Below are 24,472 nucleotides of genomic sequence, written 5' to 3'. Positions count from 1 at the left end.
TTAAGTCTACATATATTCTACTACACAATAAGCCTTCAGGCTATCAAGGCAGACTCCACAGTGACCAACAACAGCCTGGAAAAACGAGGAGGAATCTGGAAAAACCCATCAAGGTGACCCGCAACACCACATCATCAATTTAGGAAAGATTGGTTTTACTTTTGCGTATTCAGACTTTCTCCTTAATATCATTTCAGAAAAGTATTGTTTGCAAACTCTAAATAGAGATCACAAAATCAGTGAATGACTAAGCACAACATGGTTTACAGTTTATTAATGCTGTGCTGTTTTAAAGTAACACTTACATGCAAATTCAGACCGAATATTCAATATTTCGGTAAGCGTTAGGTGGACGTAGCAAACTTACTGATTTTTTTCGAAAACATTTGGTAGGAGTCTCTGCTGTGACCAGGAAGTCAGGATCAGGAGTGAGAGACAAAGATTACACAGATATATATAACTTGTCTACGACCCGTAAGCATACTCGGAGATTGGTGTTAAAAGGTCATCTGTACCACAGGTTAGTTAGACAGTTTAAAGCATTCAGGCACAGAAAATTAACATTTTACAAACTTCAAGAAAGATTAATTGTATTTAGGAACAGTATATATGCAATGAATAATAATCAGTGTTATTTATTTTACATTTAATTATTCAATTTGTTTTACCTGAATACTATTAGACTCCCTGAAAAACCATAAAGCATTTTATTTTCATTTGTAAATTTGCTTTAATGTATTTATCATGTGATTGTTTCTAACATTTTATGCAGATGTGCTCCACTACAAAATCATCCTATTGCCATCAGAAATTATCATACAATTATGAAGCTTTTCATTTCACCTGTTAAAACTATACTCAATATCCCTATATGTATCACAGAAAAATAAAATGTTGCAATGTCAGTTTTTTCAATATCGTGCAGCCCTACACAGTACACTGGAAAAATCGAACATTGCAATATTTCTTATTCTTCAATAAATATTCACTAAATATTTCACCAGGCCCGTAGCCAGCCTGGTGTAAGGGGTGGTTCTTTTTTTTCAAAATGTGGACTTTTTAGCATTTATTCACCCCATTTCTGTTTGATGTTTAAATACTCCAATAAGTGGCATTTTGCAGCACTATTTTTAGCTGGATTAGCTTGTTGTATCCTCTATTTTTTATGTACCAAAATATTTCCTAAAGATTTATAATAAATAAAAAAAGTCACTATTTTTTTCTAGCCCCTCTTGAAAATTAATCTAACAACAACAGCCTAATTAGTATAAACAGCAGAAGTCAGTCTGAGACACTTGAAAAATGTGGGGAAAATATTAAAAAGCCTCTACTGACATGACTATTTCTTCAAACTGCGCCTACACATTTTGATAACACTTGACTTCATAAGGGTAACCTGATGTAGCTGCAGTTTTAAGGAACAGCCATGTCAATAAAGGCTTTTTTTTCCACATTTTTGAGTGCCTTGGACTGATTTTGATGTTTATTCTGATGAATCCCTTCCAGGTGTGACCAACCCTGTTCCTGGAGATCGACCTCCCTGTAGATTTCAGTTGCAACCCATAACAAACACACCTGCCTGTAATTATCAAGACCTGTTCAGGTCCTAATTAATTGGTTCAGGTGTGTTTGATCAGGGTTGGAGCTGAATTTTGCAGGAAGGTCGATCTCCAGGAACAGGGTTGAGCACCACTGCCTTACACAAAAAGCACTGACACATTAAGTTACATATAAGAACTTTTTCTTTGATTTTGGATTTTTATACACAACCTAATTAGTATTAAACTGTCTTCAGAACATTATTGTCAGTGTTGCCAACTAAGCAATTTTGTTGCTAGATTTATCAACTTTTTATATATAGCAACTTTTTTTTCAAAAAGCCCCTAGCAACAAATTTAGCAATGGATAACATTTATTTGGCTACTTTTAGCTATTTCTAACAAGTAACTCAGAGGAGTGACTGCCGGCTTCACTCAGTAGAGTAAATTGCTAGCTCAAATTGCATTTCATAACCGTTTATTTACTGATATTTGTTAACATTTATGATTGTTGGTAACTTGGGTAGCAATAAATTCCAATAGTGCTGTAATTGCTGTCACTTTCACAAATGTGTTAATTTCACAAGTTAAAAAAGTACAGATTGTTTAAAAGAATGTACCTGTTCATTATCAGTGTTATATGGGAAAAAAATTCTTATCAAAAAGTGTTTGTATTACTTTTACAAATAGTCAATTCTATTTTTCATACAAATCTATATGAACATATTTCAAATAATGTTTTTGCTGAGATGGCCAGTCAATTTAAGAAAACGATAATTTTTTTATACTACATAAAGATGGAATTTTTATTATTATTATTGAACTACATAAATGTGGTTTTGAGCTGTGATTATGCAGTGACGTCATCAGGCAAAGCAATATGTTAATTAGAACCTATATCTTTATGTAACGTTTTAATATATTATAATACACTGCACCTCAGAGAGTAAAGACATGACGGGCTTACGCTTGTCAGATATTACAAGATCACTGATATGCAAATTAGTGCGTGGCAACCTTTCGGGCAGGCTTTAGATATATGGGGCGTCTGCAGACTTGGATCCAGGCAGTTTTACGACCCACAATTTTACGGCCCTGTTGTTCCTAATGCGTCCAGTAGGGGGATGAAAGATACATGGCCAAATAATACATTTGAAGTCAACGCTCCCAGATTATTAAATGTCCTGTTCAAAAATACATATTTTTAATTAGGTTAAGCTAAATATGAACGCTAGGTTAATGTATCAGAAAGTGAGTTATAAACGCACTAATATAATATGCAGAATTGACTTTCAACAAATAATTTCAGATATGCAAAAGCCCAATTGCAAATTCATTTAGATTCCCTTAATTAGAAAAATTAAAAACACAAATAGTTGCAGTGTAATGGTTAACTGTAGCCTAGTTATGCGTTTTCATATAGAGGTATGCATTTTGTTCTATTGTTTATATATTAAGTTGCGTTTTGAAAATAAAATTACAACCAAACAATACAGTGTAATATGGAGTAATGATGCGCTTTGATAATGGAGTGGTATTGACTACCAGACAACTGCAGAACGTTTAGACAAACAATTCACTCATTTGTAAAACTCCAAGGAACATTTAGCTACCTGACAAACAAAAACCCAGACAACATTAGATTTTTTTACATTTATTTATTGACAACAATATCACTAGAGATTGGCAGTTTTCTTTTAATGAAGCTGAATCCTTGCATCAAATTCTTCATGCTCACTGAAAATTAAACAAATAAAGTTATGTATAAATACTCTGCAAAAATCCTTTACTCACTTAAGAGTTTCTGACTTGTTTCTAGACCAAATATCTAAAAACTCTTAATCCCCAGAAACTGTAAAAAGAATGGCAAATGAAAAGCAAAAAAAAAAAAACATTTCATGCCATTTTATATATTATCTGGACCTATGCAAAACATGACATTTTTTTTAAATTTGATTTATTCTTTAAGAATTATAACAAGGTAAAACAAAAGGACCAAGTCATTATTTTTTTTTTATTTGCAGCTACAAATTGTGATACTGACATTCCCATATATAACATTATTCTTTTCTTTGTAGCAAATTGTTACAATAAATTTTATAAAACAATAAGTGATAATCAATAAGAATGCATGTGCAATGCAAACTTCATAGCTAACATACAAAATGCACTGTATAGCTATAAATAAAAATCAGTAGACCATTTATAATTGTGAGTTTTTCCTACGCATTTATAGATATATGATAGTTTAATTGTTTTAACTAGAACAGTATTGCATTTTATTAAATGTAATTGAATGCAATTATGGTTGAGTGTGGTATAGTTCTGGAGGCTTAAAAATACTGCACTCAAAATACTCCCTCTACTGGACTCATCAGGGACAACAGGGGTGTAAAACTGCTTAGGCCATAAATCTGTCTGGATCCAAGTCTGCAGCCAGTCTCCCTCTCCTCTTGGAAATAGTTGGCAACACTGATGGTTGTGTACACTGGAAAAAAAAATGCTGCAAACAATTTAAGTGTTGAATTTAAACAAATTAAATTTAGTAATGTTCAACTTAATTTGTTTAAATTCAGCCCAAATAAATTGTTTACAACCACTTAAATTAGTAAATTCAAGGAATCATATTTGAATATTTTTTTTTAATGTACGGAACATGGTTAGTCTACGTTAGTCATATATAGTGTACTACATAATTGAATGAATGCACGAATATAAAATCAACTTTACCTCAATTCAACATCACTCATCCAGCACAACAAACTGAGGCCTGCTCTCATAAAAAACACCCCAAATATTAACAAACAAACCCTGAATCTAGTTTATTCAAAAAGCGTCACATCCGCATATACAAATAAATAAATGTTTAATACAACATTCACTCGACAATGACTGCCTGGATGACAACGATAAATTGACAGTGCATCACAAAAGCTCTTTAAAACGAAGCAAACTGTGTAACAGTTTCTCGTTTAAACTAAACATTTAGCAGAATACAATAGGGTATATGCCGAGCTAGTGTTTCTCCCATACTGATAAACTTCTGGTGACCTGTTATTGGCAACTTTTTTCTAGTTTTATACGGTTTCTATTACAGTATCGATGTTGTAGTCACTAAGGTACATTCAGTTAAATAAACTTTGCCATTTATTTAGTTGCTTAAGCGTAAAACGACAAAAAGCCGTTTACTCCCACACGCGCGTCAGAATCGGCAGGCTAGCGCAGAAGCTCCCTTGAATATACTGGGGTACAATAAATGTTCATATTATAAAGATTAATGAAAACTCAAATGCTAATAGGACTTTTAATTTGCCAGTAACCTGGGTTAAGCGCTTCTGGTGAATTGAATGCCAATGCAAAATCGGTGCGTTTAAGGCCTGTTGTCTTTAAAAATCAGCAATCTCCACTGGCTAAGTGATATCCGATTTAAAATGGATCTCAGATTGTACAAGCACTGCATTAAATTACATATTCCCCTGCCATGTCTTTATAATATGAGCATTTATTTTACCCCAGTATATTCAATGGAGCTTGTGCGCTAAAGTTAGCCTGCCGATTCTGACGGGCGCGTGCGAGTAAACGGCTTTTTGTCTCGTTTTACGCTTAAGCAAATGAATAAATGCCAAAGTTTATTTAACTGAATGTATTTTAATGACATTACAATATAGATACTGTAAAAGGAACCGTATAAAACGGAAAAAAAGTTCACAATAACAGATCCAGAAGTTTATCAGTAAGGGAAAAACACTAGCTCGGCATATACCCTATTAAAATGTAAAGCTATTATTTTCACAAACAAAACTTTACTCAATTCAAACCGGGCTGTAGGTTAGCAACACCGCTAACGTTACGTTGATCAATAACACAAACAAACATACGTTACCTTTTGTAAGCTGCTTTACAGATGGGTTTCAAACTCCTGGAGGGATTTTGTGGATGATGTGTCGAACTCGGGCCAAAAAAGCTTTTTGGCGGTAAACGGCGTGGATCCCGTCGAGTGTTTGGGCCGTTTGTTTGTTTGACGTTAATATCGGACATTAGCAAACTATCGAACTGGCAAACAGGTGAACCAGCTTACGTGCGTATTTATACTAGAATCACAACCTGCCCCGCCCCTGCACGCCAACGTCACTACACCCGCCCTCCAAATTTGCTATCACGTGGTTTGGGTGAGGCGCGAAACTCAGATGGTGGGCAGGAACTTCCAGGAAGTAAAAAACTGAATGGGAGATACAGAGGAAAGGTCGCATTTTTGCGATGTATATCATATTTCGAAGGAGATATAAATAGAAAATAAGCACATATGATGGGCATAATCCTTATATCATGATGAGGGCCGAGTTTCCCTCTGAAGTAAAATATATTTGCCTGCCATTGAGGCAGCCGCAGTAGCTACGATAAGCTTCTTTTATTATTTAACTTTCAAATAACAAACAGGCATTTTCAACTTCCATTGTTAAACATATATAACATTATAAACAAGCAGCATATAATAAACGAACTAGTACACAATAATAATAATAACATCAACAAACCTTAAATAATACAGAAGAAAATGCATTGCATTCAGGGGGTTGGTTCATATAAGCTGACTAAAGCTTTGAAAGTTTTGAGGCATCTTTCGTTTTTACCTGTTTTATGGATTTATATAAAATGTTGAAATCATTTTTAAATTCCTTGAAACAAGGATAAACTTTTAAAAAAGTAAATTAGTGAATTTTTTTGCTACAATCCACATATTATTACACAGAAATTCAATTCTTTGTTTTTTATAAAAATGACAAAATTCACAATGTGATAGTCAAACGCTGGTATTAAATTGTTTGTCATAAACCACTTTTACAATCTGTCCCAAAAGGATTTGACAATAGAACAGCTAAAAAAGATGTTCCTGAGATCTTTCAAGCAGAAAATAACAATTATTCATTTCTGGATATTAAATGTAACAACGAGGTCCTGAGATCACTTTACTGAAAAAATAATATTTTCCTCTTCCTGTTAAAAAAAGTTTTATCTAAAGCGGACACTATTGAAGTAAAAAAAAGATACCTGTCATTTCCCTTGTCACCTAAAATGAAAGAAGGACATTTTAAAACAATTAAAAACATTTATCCATGTAATGAATTTCTCAGAATAAGATTTAATTTAGAAAGTAATGCTTGTATTTTCTGCTACTATAAGATATTACATGAAAAAAAGAATTTTTATTGTGTTTTAACAATACTATCGTATTAACCATAACAATGGATGACATCAAGTACAATAATAAACAAAGAAAATTATGTATAAATAAAACAAATCAGATATGTGCACAAAATGTCCTCTCTGGAAAATGTAAAACTGAAAATATTAACATATCACGTTGTGATTTACAGTTTTTCTCAGTGGCTTTGGTGCATTTCTCACAACACTATTTGCACAACAGTTAATGCATTTCTCAAAACAATTAGTCATCTGTGCACATCATAGTAGCAGTTTCTCATTTCTTCCAACTAATTGCTTTTGTACATGCATAAATTGCTTTCATGCACTCTCTGCTGATTTATAACATTATTATTCGCTTATGTCACGTCAGTCAAAATTAGCTATACTTGTAAATGCTGAATAGTCCTTCTGTATAAAACTAACAGTCCTCATTTCATCACTTTACATACAAAAATGTTGAACTAGGTGTCAAAATCTGTCAAGCTAGTTTCATAAAACATCTTTTTTTTCTGAAAATGTCTTCTAAATTAAACATTTTCATGAATGATTTACAGACCTGTGTTTGTTGTAGGTTCAGATCCAATATGTACTGTGATATTGTCTTCAGTTGTAGGTGTGTGTGTGTGTGTGTGTGTGTGTGTCTACCTAAAGGGAGTTTATGTTTATTGTAAATAAGAGTGTGAGATAATAAGAGATAATTCTTTTGCACAATGCTGTGAATAAATTAGAATTGTAAAGGGCATGAAATGTGAATCATACATATTCAGTGTCTTGTACTCAAATACCTCACTAAATGAAGTGATGTCTAACTTTACTTTAGTTTTCGAATGGCTGAGCAAATAGTATAGTGCTGCTGTCTTGAGCATTTTCAGGAAGTGTCACCAAAATTTGACTGTTTTGCATTGGAAAACATTAACAGAGTAAACTGTCATAATGAAAACATGACTAAGCCATTTGACTATCTTGTTCATAAACAATGGTGTCAGGACTTTTCCTCTTGATGACACTGACACTTTGAACGCTTTTGCAGGTTATCATCTAGGTTTGCCAGTTTGTACTAATTGTTATGAGAAATTCATTAACTGTTGTGCAAATGTATGTTTCTGCTTTCTGAGTTTGAAAATGATTGTTTAAGTTATTAATATGAGGAATAATTTGCTTGTCAAGGAAAGTATATGTTTGCAACCTTTTCATTATTGATTAAGTTTATTTTATTTAAACAATAATGAACATGACTTCATAACAAAATTTTATTCATCCGTTTTTGTTTGTTTGTGTTTTGAAGCTTTCGTCACACATAAAGCTTTCTAAAAACAGGTTCAATAAGAAAAAAATGTAAAACTCAAATTCGCATTCATGCATAATTTTCAATAAGTTCTTTAGGTGCGTGTACATGTTATGTTTGAGTGAAAATCTGCAAATTATTTGCATAATTTAGGAATTAAGATAGATAGATAGATAGATAGATAGATAGATAGATAGATAGATAGATAGATAGATAGATAGATAGATAGATAGATAGATAGATAGATAGATAGATAGATAGATAGATAGATAGATAGATAGATAGATAGATAGATAGATAGATAGATAGATAGATAGATAGATAGATAGATAGATAGATAGATAGATAGATAGATAGATATTTTTCATCGTCAGTCATCTCATGTTTCAAGCCTCCTCAGTTACTTCAAATCTCGCATTTCACAGTTAAGAGATTAAATCTTTCTCGCCGCTTCTCCTTTTAGATTGTTTGTGTGTGAGAGAGTACTACACCATCGACGTCTTGTTAGAACCTGTCAGCGTTTTTAATTACCGCCATTAAGCTGATAAAGACAGAAAACAGCTGACTGCGGTCATGTGACAGCAATAGACCATCATATGACTTTAATTCGGTCCCTCCTTCTGCTGTTTTATAGGAACTTGGCGCGTGTGTGTCCTCCGTGGCGGAAACATTTCTAGATTGTCTTGTTTTCTTTCGGGACTTTCTATTGTGCAGATGAATGTTTGTTAGCATCTGTAGCGGTTGACTGTCTGGCTTCTTTAGACATGTGGTTTCTTCTAGCTGGATTCGTGCTTCTGTCGTGTGCTGCAGGTAAAGTGTTGTTTATGTACTGGAAGAAAACAAACGCATATGACCGTCAGTCTCGTGATTTGTGTGCTGCATTTCCTGTGATATTTTTAACGTTAAATGTGTTGTGGAAGCATAGAAATGCCTATTTAGACTTATTATTATCACATATTCGTAGTTGTTTAGTAAATATAGTACTCTAAGGCGTGAATATTAAACCACACGGAACTGAACTGAACTTAAACTCTGAAATCTGGACTGACACCATTTCAATTCAGTATAATCTACTATGTGAAGCTGCTTTGACATAATCTAAATTGTAAAAGCGCTATAGAAATAAAGATGAATCGAATTGAATTTGTGCATAAATAAAAGCTTTTCCTTCTCAGATGCCACACCGGTTGCAGAGAGGACAGTTCCTGAGTTTGGAAAGACTTATCATGTCAAAGGTACATTTCTGGCGAACATCCCGTTAGATATTGTGGTAAAGTTGGTTTTATTTGCATAGTACTTTAAATATTCAGCCTGAAATCACAAAGTGTGACTTAAAAACAACATTAACATTATTTGACTGAACATTGCTGTGCTTTAATCAGGGCCAGCCATGTACATTTGGAGACCCTAAGCAGAATAATTTTGGGGCCCTACCTTGCTGTAAACAGTGTAGTATTGCCATTGCAAACCGGCCCACAATGATTATATTGCCTTACAATCAATGAAACCGAAAAGTAAAGCTTGATTTTCTTCTACTTAATAACTGTCCAGATGATTTGGAAATTTTGAAACAGCATTGTTTTTGTCAACTAACAACTTCAAAAATGAACAATTAAGCAATCTTAAATAAAGGGCCCAGTGATTCTTACTTTGCATTTTTCTAGAGTGTTTAAAACATTCATTCATTTTCTTGTTGGCTTAGTCCCTTTATTGATCCAGGGTCGCCACAGCGAAATGAACCGTCAACTTATCCAGCAAGTTTTTACACAGCTGATGCCCTTCCAGCCGCAACCCATCTCTGGGAAACATCCACACACACATTCACCCACACACTCATACACTACGGACAATTTAGCCTACCCAATTCACCTGCAGCATGTCTTTGGACTGTGGGGGAAACCAAAGCACCCGGAGGAAACCCACACAAAGGCAGGGAGAACATGCAAACTCCACACAGAAACGGCAACTGAGCCGAGGTTCGACCCAGCGACCTTCTTGCTGTGAGGCGACAGCACTACCTACTGCGCCACTGCCTCGTGTGTTTAAAACATATTCAATTAATTTGGCAAACAGATTGAAGATTCTATAGAACATTCTTGGTTTAGTTTCTTTATAAATTCCAAAAGCAATGAACCGACAGTAAACAATAATTAACCAGAAGTGAAAATGCATTACTTGGTAATAAAATATACTCATAAAAACAACAATAAAACAATTAACATTATTGCAAACATTGATTCATAAATAATTAAATGTATAAGCAAATAATATAAATATGAAAAATATTAATAAAACGGGAAGTAACAAATACTGTGTTAAAGTTCACTTATAGGGAGGGGCTGGCTATGCCTTTTGATACTCATTGGCTGCTAATATGATTTCACTATTTAGTATTAGCAAAAATACTTTTCTAAAAGTATATTATTAAGGACTGAATTTCTGAATGTGTGAATATAAAACCAACTTTACCTCAATCCAGTGGATTACACTTACTTTAAAGTTACATCTTCCTCTTATGTACTAGGTTTGCTTTCTTTGCCTTATGCTGAGATAAAGGAGCCATTTGAAGCTTGGTACGACCTGACGGGGAAAAGAAGTCGAATCGACTATTACCATGGTCAGTTATTATGGTAATATTAGTAGCGATGGATTGCTCTTCAGTGTTTAGACTCTCAGCAGTGAATATTACACTCTTAACTTAAGGGTATTACCAACTTAAACTCTGAAAACTGAACTGACGCTGTTCCAATTCACTATAATCTTCTATGTGAAGCTGCTTTGGCACAACCTACAGTCTATAAGTGCTATTGCAGGGGTGTCCAACTCTGTCCTGGAGAGCTGGTGTCCTGCATTGTTTAGCTCCAACTTCCTTCAACACACCTCTCTGCAAGTTTCCAGTATACCTAGATGGAGCTTGATTAGCTGGTCCAGTTGTGTTGAATTGGGGTTGAAACTAAAATATGCAGAACACCAGCCCTCCAGGACCAAGTTTGGACATCCCTGCGCTATAGAAATAAAGATGAATTAAATTGAATATTAAACGAAAACAGTGGAAATAAAACATAATATAGTAAACTTTAGTAAATAGTATTGTGTTTTGAACCATACTGCAGTTAAGTATTTAAATTATTCTGTTGTGGTAATTTTATAGTTGCTGTGGTTAGGCACGGGATGATAACCGGTTTTAAGGTTTACCGTGGTTTGGAAAACTACAAAAATGTTATGCCGTTCCTAAGGTATATATAAATGATTTTTTATTTTTAAGATATTTTTAATTATTTAGACTTACATGTTTACTGTTCCAAAATATTATAAATGTAAATTGTTAAATGAAATGCTGTATATTGTGTTCAGTGGGGAAAATGTATTGTTTTTTACTAAGACATTTTTAAAAAATAACTTATTTTAGAGCAGTAATCACAATACAGTGAAACAGTGATAATTTATCCAAGGTTATCATACCTTTACAAACTTATACCGGCCCATGCTTAACTGTGGTACTAAAACCGCTAAAATAAAAATAAACTTTTCTTTTTTGTGCACTTCTTCCCCTATGTTTTGTGCATGTATTTGCATGTTTTCTACAACTAAAAGGTTTATTATAAAAATTAATATACAGTACAGTTTACTGTAGTAAAACTCAAAAATGCTACAGTTTATCCATTTACTGTAAGAGATAATTTATAAAAAGTACAAAATTACTCCCCCCTTGAGTGGTTGTACGCCATATATACATAGTAGGAAACAAATATTATGTAATTTAATGGTCAACGGCTTTCTTCTTTATATATATATATATATAGAAGACAGCCGTTGACCATTAAATTACATAATATTTGTTTATATTTATTATATATTTTTATATATATAATTTCTTTTTTTTATATATAAAATATATAATTTTATTATTATTTTATTTATTTATTTTTTTTGGTTGCAAAAGCTCAAAACCAGTAACCATTGACCTCCATAGTAAAAAACACAAATATTATGTAATTCGGTTGTCATAGGCAATATCTTCCTTTGTGTTTAACAAAAGAAACGTAAACCGTTTTGGAACAAGGTGACAGAGTATTATCTTTTTAAGTGAACTATTCCTACAACATTATTCTGTAACACGTCATGGCTTTGCCAAGTACGATGCTATCCTGGATTAACATTTCTGTTGGTCCTGGAACATCATTCGTTCAAGGAATATAATCCAAATCTATTCCCTACCCCTAATACCACTCATAACTGTAAATTATTTCCACAATCAGAGGGGAATGATAGTTAGATGACAATTATGTGGAAGTGCATAAAACTAAAGTGCCTAACTATAAGCCTGAACTTAACATAAACGGTAAACATATCCTTTAATTCTGATTGGCTGAATGGAATGTTGTTCCAGCATCAACATGGATATTAAACCAGGAACATATCCTACTTGGTGAAATCAGATTGGCGTTATGCTATAGTATTGATTAAATTAAGTGTTGTAAATTATATAATATACAGTATAATATAGTTTACTTTAGTAGTATGGTTCAAAAACATATAAATACTATGGTATTTTTTTCATGTGGGTATATAAATATGGAGTTTCTCCTAATTGATCTACACAGGTCAAGTTTGCACTTTCTTCATTGGAAATGACTTGGACTATGGTGCCGTTTACAAGATCACACCAGTCACCACTGAGACCGAATTCAATACTATGAAGTGTTTCCAGCTTAACGGCACCAAGGATGAACCAATAATTCCTCAGATAGCACTGCCTGATGTGCAAGGCTTTGAAGTATGTCTGATGGATAAAATAAAATTTCAGTGTCATCATTTATTCAAATATGAGCGACTCTCTACTGTGGATCAGATCAATAACGTCATAAATGTTTATCAAATTGTTTGTCTTGCAGTTTGAGAAGATTGAATACTACGCAGGCGTTCTGTGCGAGGTCTGGAAAAATGTCACAACGGTTGGCCATAAGAAAAACACATACCGTCTGTGGGTCACCCGTCCAGAGGGAATAGATTCTTCAGCCATGCCGCACCACTATGAGATGATGGGCTTCAATACTCTTTTGGGCTCCCACTATGATAAATATATTGTCGATTACAGCGACTTCAGCTCTCAGGTTGATCCAAACATTTTTAAACTACCTGGAGGTAAGTTCATAAATCACATTTGGTGGACAGGGCATTTTTCTGCTGCTTAAATTAAATTAGTAATTAATTGTTTAACTTTTTTTTTATTTTTAGGAATGTCCTGTGGTGGCTTTCCTGGTCCTGGTGTAGAGCATCATTTACTAGCCAATCCCATTCAAGATTTTGTAGAAACCTCCCCAGTTAGCCACGCCCACCGAATGTTTGGCCACTATAAGGAGAAGTTTAATCGTCAGTATGACAACGAGATGGAGCACGAGGAACGTGAGCACAACTTTGTGCATAATATTCGGTGAGGGAAAAAACAAACGGATGTGTTTGTGTAATAAAACTTGACGAAATACCCTAAATAGATTATTGTAAATGCATTATAATTGTTTTTGTCATAAGTTTTATATGGTCGTTGAATAGACTTAAAATAAGCACAAGTTCCAGGATAGATTTTCTGAAATGCACATAAATTTACCCAAACAAGCAAAAGAAAAGAACACCTAGGGTCCATTCTTCGTACCTTGCTTAAATGATCTGAGATTATTTGGCAGATCCTGGATCTTTTAATCTTGATAACTGATCTCTCGCTAATTTGGTTCTTCAAACAAGTTCGCGAATCAGATCAGAATGTCTGGATGAACTGATCTGAGATCGCTGCGTGTGTTGTGAAGGACAGATCTATCGATCCTCGAAATCATGATCAGCAATGCAACGATTGGCTGACGGCACAGCAGTGTAATGACATCATCTGATTAATATTCAATTATCTATGTGAGCAAAATTACATCAAATTAGCAGTAAACGGCTTGTTAAATATGACGCGCAATAACCTTCCACATGTGTTGTGAGCTGCAGGCTTTACACTTTCATGTGTCAAGTGTATTCATCATGTATTTCAATGCAAATCAATGTATTTAGTTCCACATTTAGAAAAGATTTTCTTTATTATAGCAGCCGTTTTTTAATCGGTGTAAAGAATAACTGGTTGTTTACAAAAGCATTTTGATATTGGTAAAGGCGTCTGCAACTTTTGTGAAGCATCAAATCACCGGCATATTAACTCTCAAAACATGTTCATGACCGCATATGTATTATTGCTTTAAAAAAAAAAGTCGCATATTGTGCATTTCTATTATACACAATTTGTACTAAAGCAATCTAAAAAGTTCATATTAATAAGTTTTCTCTTTGCACCATCATGTGGCAGTCTTTGTACTTTCATTTCGAGGGTGCAGATTGCATAAGTTTTATTAATATGTATAACTTAATTTATTTTATTAATGACGATAACTTTATATATATAGTTAAAAAAATATGTAGGCTACCATTTTCCCAAGTGTATATAACTACTACTGTAAGAAAATATCAGAATTCAGAACATACTTTCTGTATTATCTTTGCTTGAACTGAGCCGATCTAATCCTGTTTATATGAATTGAACCTGCTCCCGATCAGGTTTGACCTAGCAGAACTGTTGCTATGACAACAACTCTCGGATCAGCTTTGAAGAAAGAAACGATCCTGGATCGTGTCAAATCGTCAATATTCAAATCCAGCTAACTGAGTAATCCACGTACGAAGAACGGACCCCTAGCCTTTAAGTATACAGTGATCATCAAAACAACTTTTATTTTAATTGTTTTATATTTTGGGCACATGCATCCTCTGAAGCCATGATTATCATATAATGATCATATTTTTCATTTTTAAAAATTATTTATATGGATGATTTAAATTAAATTGACTTTAGTTTAATTTACATTTTTATTTTAATTGAAGTTTATTTATTTAAATGCAAAAGATTCAAAATTGTGGTGGTGTTGTTGTTGTTGTTGTTGTTGTTGTTATTATTATTATTATATATTTTTTGATGTTTCCCTAAAGTATTTTTATTGAACATGTTAGATATGAAACATACAGTACAAATAGCTTTTCACAACAAAAAACCCAAACCCCTCGCACATACATTTAGGTTCTATAAAATATATATAAATGATATTAAGATAAAATACAAATAAACAATAATATTAAGTAAAACATCTTTTACTCTCAAATATAAAAGGAAAGGAAATAAAGGGAAAAATTAAGGGGGAAAAATAAAAACATGGAACGGTTCTACTCTTCTAAAATGACTGAGGGGTCCATCTTCTTTGTGATCTAAAACGGGTTTATTTTTTGTTGCTTAATATTTCTTGGAAAGACAAGTTTAACTCTTCCTGTGGTGTTGCGTATGAGTGGCATCTAGCCTTTTAAATCAATTTTATTCAATTGTGTGTGGTTGTTGTTTTTATTTAATAAATATAAATGTGAGTGTCTATAATAGAACTATATAAAATAAAAATACACTTTGTTTCCAGTACATGTCAAATACCTTTAAACGAAATGAGAACTTGAAGCCATATACTCTATTAGCAAACAAGAAGTAGTGAGGAGGAGTTTATGAATTTAACTTTATTTTTTCCCTCAGATATGTGCACTCTATGAACAGAGCTGGCCTTTCATTCTCTCTCTCAGTCAACCACCTGGCCGATCGCTCTCAGAAAGAGCTGTCAATGATGAGAGGATGTCAAAGGACTCACAAGGTTCACCGAAAAGCCCAGCCTTTCCCCTCGGAAATCCGGTCTATAGCCACTCCAAACTCTGTAGACTGGAGACTCTACGGTGTGTAATGTTTGAAGTTGTGTGTCCTCTTTTGATGCAATGTTGTTAGGAGTGATTGAGTTTAGATGTTGGGTATTTTTAGGTGCTGTGACGCCAGTGAAAGACCAGGCTGTGTGTGGATCCTGCTGGAGCTTTGCCACAACTGGAACACTAGAGGGAGCACTTTTCCTGAAGGTGAAACTACAAGATTCGGATTCTGTCACAGTACTATGTACCGAGTTCAGCGAAATTGGAAGAAAAATATATAATAACACAACAAAATTTGAAATGGAGTATTGATCCAATAATACACAGTGATTAAATGTGAAGATTGTGTTGAATACAGTAATGCACAAAAGATAAGAATTAGAGTTAGGGCTGCACAATATTGGAAAAATATACCATTAAATCTTTTTTTATCCTGCAATTTTTTTTTATATTGCTTTTTTTTTTTTTTTTTTTTTTTTTTGAAGATAATATAACTTAAATTATTTGAATAACTATTTGGAAATAATTCTTTTCATTTTAGATATCGGGGAAGTGCAAATAATAGGATAAAAAAAAACTTCAAGCATAGATAAATTCAATAAAGAAAAATGTACAAAAAAAATTTAAAAAGCATTTTATTGTTTTCCGAGGAGTCAAACTGTATGTAAAATAATAGTGCATAGTCTTCTTTTTCAATAAATTTAATAAATTTAAATTTAAAAAAACTGTTTTTAATTTGTCAGTGGTACAAACAATAGTCACAAATCCTCACACAGTCACAGGCCTTAAACACCTGCAAAATATTAATAATCTTGACTCAGCATTGCATATATCCTGCGATGTGACTTGCACATGACCACATTGCGATATCGTGGCTGAAACCATATATTATGCAGTCCTCGTTGGGATGTGAACATGTTAACTAAATGATATATTATTATTATAATATATACTGGCTGTAGACTGACCAGGGGCTTGTTTCAAAAAATAAGTTGAACCTCTGGGTTGCAGAGTATGTTTCAGGTATACAAATCCAGTGAATGCTAACTGGTTAAGATTAGGTTAACCCTCAGGCATGGATTATACTGCAGCCATTAATTCTTCTCTTGTGGACACATTTGGGCATGAAAGTCTCCAGTGTGAATCCACTATTATTTATTTATTTATATTAAACAATTGTCATGTCACTCTCTTTTGAATAAAAAAAAAAAAAATCTATGAATTTATGTATTTTTAAAGTGTGTGTGTGTGTGTGTGTGTGTGTGTGTGTGTGTGTGTGTGTGTGTGTGTGTGTGTGTGTGTGTGTGTGTGTGTGTGTGTGTGTGTGTGTGTGAAGTTCCAATCAATAATGCTTTTAATTTTAGTATTCCCCATTCATTTCCTATGGGACAACTTGAATTGAACTTAAATCATTATGACTTATCTTGAATCAATTCCTCTTGTGTTTGATCACCCAACTTAAACTTACAAAAAGGCAAACTTAAAGTAGCCAAGCCATGAACCACTTATATAAAAGAAACCATATTAAAATCATTTATTTTACCTCATTTTCAGGTGGATGTTTATGTAAAACAATGAGTTATGGGTAGATTTTTGTACAATTGAATGGCTTTTTAAAAATATTGATTTAACAGTTTTATATTTCCATCACTCTAGCTATTTTACACAGATATTTAAAAATGAATACAAATTCACTGTAGGGATTATTATTTTGTCTTCAGCTAAATTTAAAACACAACTTTGCATGGATGCGTAGCTGTTAATCAGATCTGTCTTTCTCTTTCAGACAGGACAGCTGACGTCACTGTCCCAGCAGATGCTGGTGGACTGCACATGGGGATTTGGCAATAATGGTTGCGATGGAGGAGAGGAATGGAGAGCTTTTGAGTGGATCATGAAGCATGGTGGCATTTCTACAGCTGAGAGCTATGGAGCATACATGGGCATGGTGTGTGAACGTACCCCTCACACCTAAACCCAATGCCAGGTCCACACCACACAATAACAGACTGACAAAGCATTGCATGCAGACCTCAAAATCAATAACTTGTTCATATGATAAAGGAATACTCTGCCATTTTAGGGGGAGAGGCTCATTTTACAGCTCCTCTAGAGGTAAACTATTTAGTTTTTGAAATGATTCAGCCAATCTCCGGGTCTGGTGGGAGCACTTTTAGCTTGGCACAATTCATCGACTCTGATTAGATCATTAGCATCTCACTCAAATGACCAAAGAGTTGAAATTATTTTCCTATTTAAAGACTTCAGTATTTATGTCTTGTACTAAGACTGATGGGAAATATAAAGTTGTATTTTTCTAGGGTGATACGAATAGGAACTCCACTCTTGTAATATTGAATGAACATTGCTGCAGTACGCACAATATTACGCACCACCTGAAATATTTCTAAATCGTCTCTCACGAATGTCTCCATGATTGCAGGTTTTTCATGCATTGCGTAATATCATTATACCTGCCTAGTCAAATTGTATTATTTTTTACATTTGCATCCATTGTACACTGATGGTTGTAATTATCATTGTGTGTTTCAGAATGGTTTGTGTCATTACGATAAGTCCTCCATGGTGGCTCAGTTGACTGGTTACACTAACGTGACCAGTGGTGATATTCTAGCACTGAAGGCTGCGATCTTTAAATTTGGGCCAGTAGCAGTGAGCATCGACGCTGCACACCGATCCTTCGCCTTCTACAGCAATGGAGTCTACTATGAACCAGAGTGCAGTAAGTCATGCATTCTAATGTGTCACACCTAAACACATGTTCATTATAGACCATTTCATTTTGATCAGGTCATTGACCCATGAACATTTCCTCCTGATCAAACTATTTCATAACAGTAACAAGAGGCAATTTAATCATAAGTTAATGTTAAAACCGCTAGCCTAACATTATTTATATGTGGCTCTTTTTGTATTCTTGGAAGGTGTAAAAAAAAAATGTAACACCGGTAATACGCTGGGACCATTGTTTCCGTTTACATCCTTCAAAATGGTCTATACCACATTGCTGTTTTTCTTTTTTTTATTTATTTGTTTTTTTGGTGGTATGTATTTCATGTTTTTTAAAAAAAAATGATTTCATTTATTGAGCCATTGATTTCTTTGCTTCATTGATTCATCGTTCTGCTGCATTGATGTGTTCCACCCACTTCATTGATTTTGTTGTACCGCTTCACTGATTCGTTCTGTTTCGATTCGTCGGTCCGCTCCATTGATTTGTTCTGTTACACTTAATTGATTCATCGTTACACTTCACTCATTAGTTCCGCTTCATTAATTGGTTCCACTTCATTGATTTGTTCCAAATCATTTGATTTTGATCTCTTCTGCTTCATTGATTCGGTCTATTTCACTCATTGATTTTTTTTCACCAACTTTATTGATTCTTCGATACTTCTTTCATTTCGTCCATCCGCTTCCTTGATTTGTCATTTCTCATCGATTCGTCGTTGTACTTCTTTCATTTGTTCCATCCGCTTAATTGATTTGTTGTTACCCTTTATTGATTCATCGTGACTCTTTTTGTCGTTACACTTCATTCGTCCATACGCTTTGATTCGGCGTTACACTTTAATGATTTTATTCCACCCACTTCATTAATTCGTCAGTACACTTCATTGATTTTGTTCCACCCACTTCATTAATTCGTCAGTACACTTCATTGATTTTATTCCACCCACTTCATTAATTCGTCAGTGCACTTCATTGATTTTGTTCCACCCACTTCATTAATTCGTCAGTGCACTTCATTGATTTTGTTCCACCCACTTCATTAATTTGGTGTTACACTTCATTTGATTTTATTCCACCCACTTCATTAATTCGTCAGTACACTTCATTGATTTTATTCCACCCACTTCATTAATTCGTCAGTACACTTCATTGATTTTATTCCACCCACTTCATTAATTTGGCGTTACACTTCATTGATTTTATTCCACCCACTTCATTAATTCGTCAGTACACTTCATTGATTTTATTCCACCCACTTCATTAATTCGTCAGTACACTTCATTGATTTTATTCCACCCACTTCATTAATTTGGCGTTACACTTCATTGATTTTATTCCACCCACTTCATTAATTCGTCAGTACACTTCATTGATTTTATTCCACCCACTTCATTAATTCGTCAGTACACTTCATTGATTTTATTCCACCCACTTCATTAATTCGTCAGTACACTTCATTGATTTTATTCCACCCACTTCATTAATTCGTCAGTACACTTCATTGATTTTATTCCACCCACTTCATTAATTCGTCAGTACACTTCATTGATTTTATTCCACCCACTTCATTAATTTGTCAGTACACTTCATTGATTTTATTCCACCCACTTCATTAATTCGTCAGTACACTTCATTGATTTTATTCCACCCACTTCATTAATTTGTCAGTACACTTCATTGATTTTATTCCACCCACTTCATTAATTCGTCAGTACACTTCATTGATTTTGTTCCACCCACTTCATTAATTCGTCAGTACACTTCATTGATTTTATTCCACCCACTTCATTAATTCGTCAGTACACTTCATTGATTTTATTCCACCCACTTCATTAATTCGTCAGTACACTTCATTGATTTTGTTCCACCCACTTCATTAATTCGTCAGTACACTTCATTGATTTTGTTCCACCCACTTCATTAATTCGTCAGTGCACTTCATTGATTTTATTCCACCCACTTCATTAATTTGGCGTTACACTTCATTGATTTTATTCCACCCACTTCATTAATTCGTCAGTATACTTCATTGATTTTATTCCACCCACTTCATTAATTCGTCAGTACACTTCATTGATTTTATTCCACCCACTTCATTAATTCGTCAGTACACTTCATTGATTTTGTTCCACCCACTTCATTAATTCGTCGGTACACTTCATTGATTTTGTTCCACCCACTTCATTAATTTGGCGTTACACTTCATTGATTTTGTTCCACCCACTTCATTAATTCGTCAGTACACTTCATTGATTTTATTCCACCCACTTCATTAATTCGTCAGTACACTTCATTGATTTTATTCCACCCACTTCATTAATTCGTCAGTACACTTCATTGATTTTATTCCACCCACTTCATTAATTTGTCAGTACACTTCATTGATTTTATTCCACCCACTTCATTAATTCGTCAGTACACTTCATTGATTTTGTTCCACCCACTTCATTAATTCGTCAGTACACTTCATTGATTTTATTCCACCCACTTCATTAATTTGGCGTTACACTTCATTGATTTTATTCCACCCACTTCATTAATTCGTCAGTACACTTCATTGATTTTGTTCTGATTTGTTGATTCATTCAATTCAGAAAAGTTGTAAAACTGTAGGACTATTGTTTTGTTTTTAGATAAAGGAAGCTTTCTAATATTATTTTAATTGGAGTATGCCATCTCAAGATGTATGTTTTAGAAAATGAATTTCAGCACTTTTTGTTAAAAGATGATTCATACCTATAATATATATTTTACCATGATTTATAGAAGACAAACTAAAACCTAATTTAGCGTTGATCTTTTATTTGATCAAAAACATGCATTTAAAATTTATTTTGAGCACATTCATTTTACAATTTCAAATAAGGCCAAATTTGAGCATTTTAATTTTACATGAATATTTAATTTCCTACTAATATAATTTTAATGAGAAAATTGGTGTAATATTTTGTTCAAAATGAATACTAGCATACATGCTGTTTTAAGCACATCAATGTCTTTTTTTTAATATTATTGTAAAAACCAACACTTTCTGTTTCCTTCTGCATCCACAGAAAATGGGATAAATGACTTGGATCATGCGGTGCTGGCAGTCGGTTATGGGATAATGAACAACGAGTCCTACTGGTTAGTGAAGAACTCCTGGTCCTCTTACTGGGGCAATGATGGTTATATTCTGATGTCCATGAAAGACAACAACTGCGGTGTGGCTACTGATGCCATTTATGCCACATTAGCCTAAAACACACACACACACACACACACACACACACACACACACACTCACACACACACACACACCTATCACAAGAGCCAAAAGAAGAATTGCTTGTCAGTTTTATTGCAGATTTTGAATGCTGGACAGTTGATCACAGTTTTATTGTGTTTCTTTTTAAATGTCAATAAATGGAAATTCTTAATAACAAATATCCTTGTTCATTAAAAAAGACCTCACATTTCATCATGGAGCAAAAGTAGCACATATCATACATGTTCACAGGCAATGATTAGCAACAAACAGACCTGCATTAGTAGATCTTTATTGCTCATTTTTAAGGTCAAGCTTGTTTTAAAGACTAAAGTAACCATTTAAAAGTGGCACCAATGATTAAACTTTATCACACTGAAAGACTTTGACCTTCACAAGATCTACAAATCAGAAACATCTAGTAAAAGCCTTTAGATTCTAATAATCATGCAGCACATTTACTTATGTTTTGTTTGTTTAAAGGGATATGTTTACATCTGATTTTAAGTAGTTTTGAGAAGTCTTAAAACAAAGTCAAAATTGTGACCTTTTAAAAACTCTCAAAAAATAACCGGATTCATTTACGAACCATTTTGACAATTTCTGATTTAAATGCAGTTCTGCAACCATTTATAGTTCATCAAAAGTCCAAATAAAAAAAAAAATCAGGAATTTCTCAAACATCTGGTTGCAGCTGTTTTCAGGCTTCTGAATATTAACTTTACATACAAGTCTATTCCTCATGCAAAACTATTGTATGGATTAGAACTTTAATATTTCAATATCTATACAAAACAAAGGTTATAAAAAAACAATGGCTGAGCCCTTAGTTACAGGAATGCAAAGCAGTTCAAATAAAACTGGGTGTAATTTTAAGTGAACCATCCCAGTGAATCCAGATTCACACCACACTAAGAGAAGCCAACAAGTACTCCACTGATGTTGCTCAGATCAGTGTATCATTTATTATATGCGTTTCATTTGTGCTCATTGGGCTGGATAATATCTGAGAAGTCATCTGCTTTAATATAGAGATTATACGTCCGTGTTTGTCAGTGTGGTGTAAATTGGCCTTAAAGGGATAGTTCTCCCGGAAATGAAAATTCTATCATATTTTTGATCACACTTCACAATAAGGTTTCATTAGTTCATGTATTTACTAACATTAAAATACACCCACCGGCCACTTTATTAGGTACATCTGTCTAACTGCTCGTTAACGCAAATTACTAATCAGCCAATAACATGGCAGCAACTCAGTGCATCTGCTGCTGTTCAAACCGAGTATCAGAATGAGGAAAAAGGGGATTTCAGTGACTTCCTATTAGTAAACCAATTGAGCATTGTGTCAACACCACAGTCTACCTGAGTATTGTTACTGACCATGTCCCTCCCTTTATGACCAGTGTACCCATCTCCTTATGGCTACTTCCAGCAAGATAACGTGCCATATCATAAAGTGTGAATCATCTCAGACTGGTTTCTTGAACATGACAATGATTTCACTTTATTCAAATGGCCTCCACAGTCACCTGATTTCAATCCAATAGAGCACCTTTGGGATGTGGTGGAACGGGACATTCACATCATGGATGTGCAGCTGACAAATCTGCAGCAACTGTGTGATGCTATCATGACAATATGGAGCAAAATCTCTGAGGAATATATCTAGTACCTTGTTAAATCTATGCCATGAGAGATTAAGGCAGTTCTGAAGGCAAAAGTGGGTCCAACCCCGTAATAGTTAGGTGTACCTTTATAAAGTGGCTGGTGAATGTAAATATGAACACTACTTGTACAGCATTTATTAATCATAGTTTAACATTTACAAATGCATTATTTAAATCTAAATTCATGCTTGTTAACATAAGTAAATGCACTGTGGGTTAACGTGAACTAATAATCAACAGCTGTATTTTCATTAACCAAAATAAATGCATTGTTTGTTTATATTAGTACATGCATTAACTAATACAACCTTATTTCAAAGTGTTACCATCTTTTACTCCTCTTTCACTTGTCCCAAACCAGTTTGAGTTTGTTAAACACAAAGAAAGATATTTTGAAGAATGTTGTGGGGGGAAAAAACAACCACTGACTTCCATAGTATGTTTTGTTCCTACTAATGGTTGCTTTTTTTTCTGGAAAACATTCTTCAGCATATCAGGGTGTCTTAAATTTTAAAAACTACATTTTAGACCTTAAAGTCTTAAATTCACTGTAAGAATGTATTGTAGGTCTTAAGTCATTTTAATCCGGTCTTAATTTTCCAATCAGGCTAACACTCATCCAATCAACAACAATACAGTGCATCTGGAAAGTATTCATAGCACTCCACATTTTTCAATGTTGCAGCTTAATTCCAAAAGGGATTAAATTAATTTATTTCTTCAACATTCTACACACAATACCCCATAATGACAATGTGAAAAAAAGAGATTTAAAATTGTTGCAAATTTATTAAAAATAAAACACCTGAAAAATCACATGTACATCAGTATTCACAGCTTTTGCAGTGAAGCTCTAACTTGAGCTCAGGTACATTCTGTTTCCACTGATCATTCTTGGGATGTTTCAGCAGCTTAATTGGAGTTCACCTGTGGTCAATTCAGTTGATTGGACATGATTGAAAAGGCATACACCTGTCTATATAAGATCCCAGGGTTGGCAGTGCATGTCAAA

At 33.9% G+C, this 24,472-nt stretch overlaps 1 protein-coding gene and 2 long non-coding RNA genes across 3 annotated transcripts in view; 1 reads left to right on the top strand and 2 right to left on the bottom strand.

The window, feature by feature from the left end:
* LOC141379178 (uncharacterized) overlaps window positions 1-5,596 on the bottom strand; it is a 94,119-nt gene extending 88,523 nt beyond the window's left edge. The window contains exon 1 of the long non-coding RNA XR_015945458.1: window positions 5,422-5,596. This is a non-coding gene — a long non-coding RNA (uncharacterized LOC141379178). The remainder of the gene's footprint in view (window positions 1-5,421) is intronic.
* Window positions 5,597-8,686: 3,090 nt separating this feature from the next.
* zgc:110239 lies at window positions 8,687-21,969 on the top strand. Its single transcript, NM_001017633.2, is given in 11 exon segments — window positions 8,687-8,838; window positions 9,204-9,263; window positions 10,553-10,645; window positions 12,633-12,805; window positions 12,924-13,173; window positions 13,267-13,462; window positions 15,629-15,822; window positions 15,905-15,996; window positions 17,576-17,737; window positions 18,343-18,532; window positions 21,597-21,969. Coding segments are annotated over 11 exon segments (1,644 nt in total). The 5' UTR covers window positions 8,687-8,792; the 3' UTR covers window positions 21,785-21,969.
* On the bottom strand, window positions 17,629-24,201 carry LOC148679845 (uncharacterized). Its single transcript, XR_015945485.1, has 3 exons — window positions 21,051-24,201; window positions 19,266-19,466; window positions 17,629-19,206 (listed from the first exon to the last, which is right to left on the bottom strand). It is a non-coding gene; the product is annotated as an uncharacterized LOC148679845 (long non-coding RNA).
* Window positions 24,202-24,472: the final 271 nt, after the last annotated feature.

The sequence above is a fragment of the Danio rerio genome, chromosome 19 (genome assembly GCF_052040795.2).
Source record: "Danio rerio strain M-AB ecotype USA chromosome 19, GRCz13ab, whole genome shotgun sequence".
NCBI classification, from domain to species: domain Eukaryota; kingdom Metazoa; phylum Chordata; class Actinopteri; order Cypriniformes; family Danionidae; genus Danio; species Danio rerio.
The sequence above is the reverse complement of the archived record's forward strand: the minus strand, read 5'-3'. Positions and strand labels throughout refer to the sequence as shown.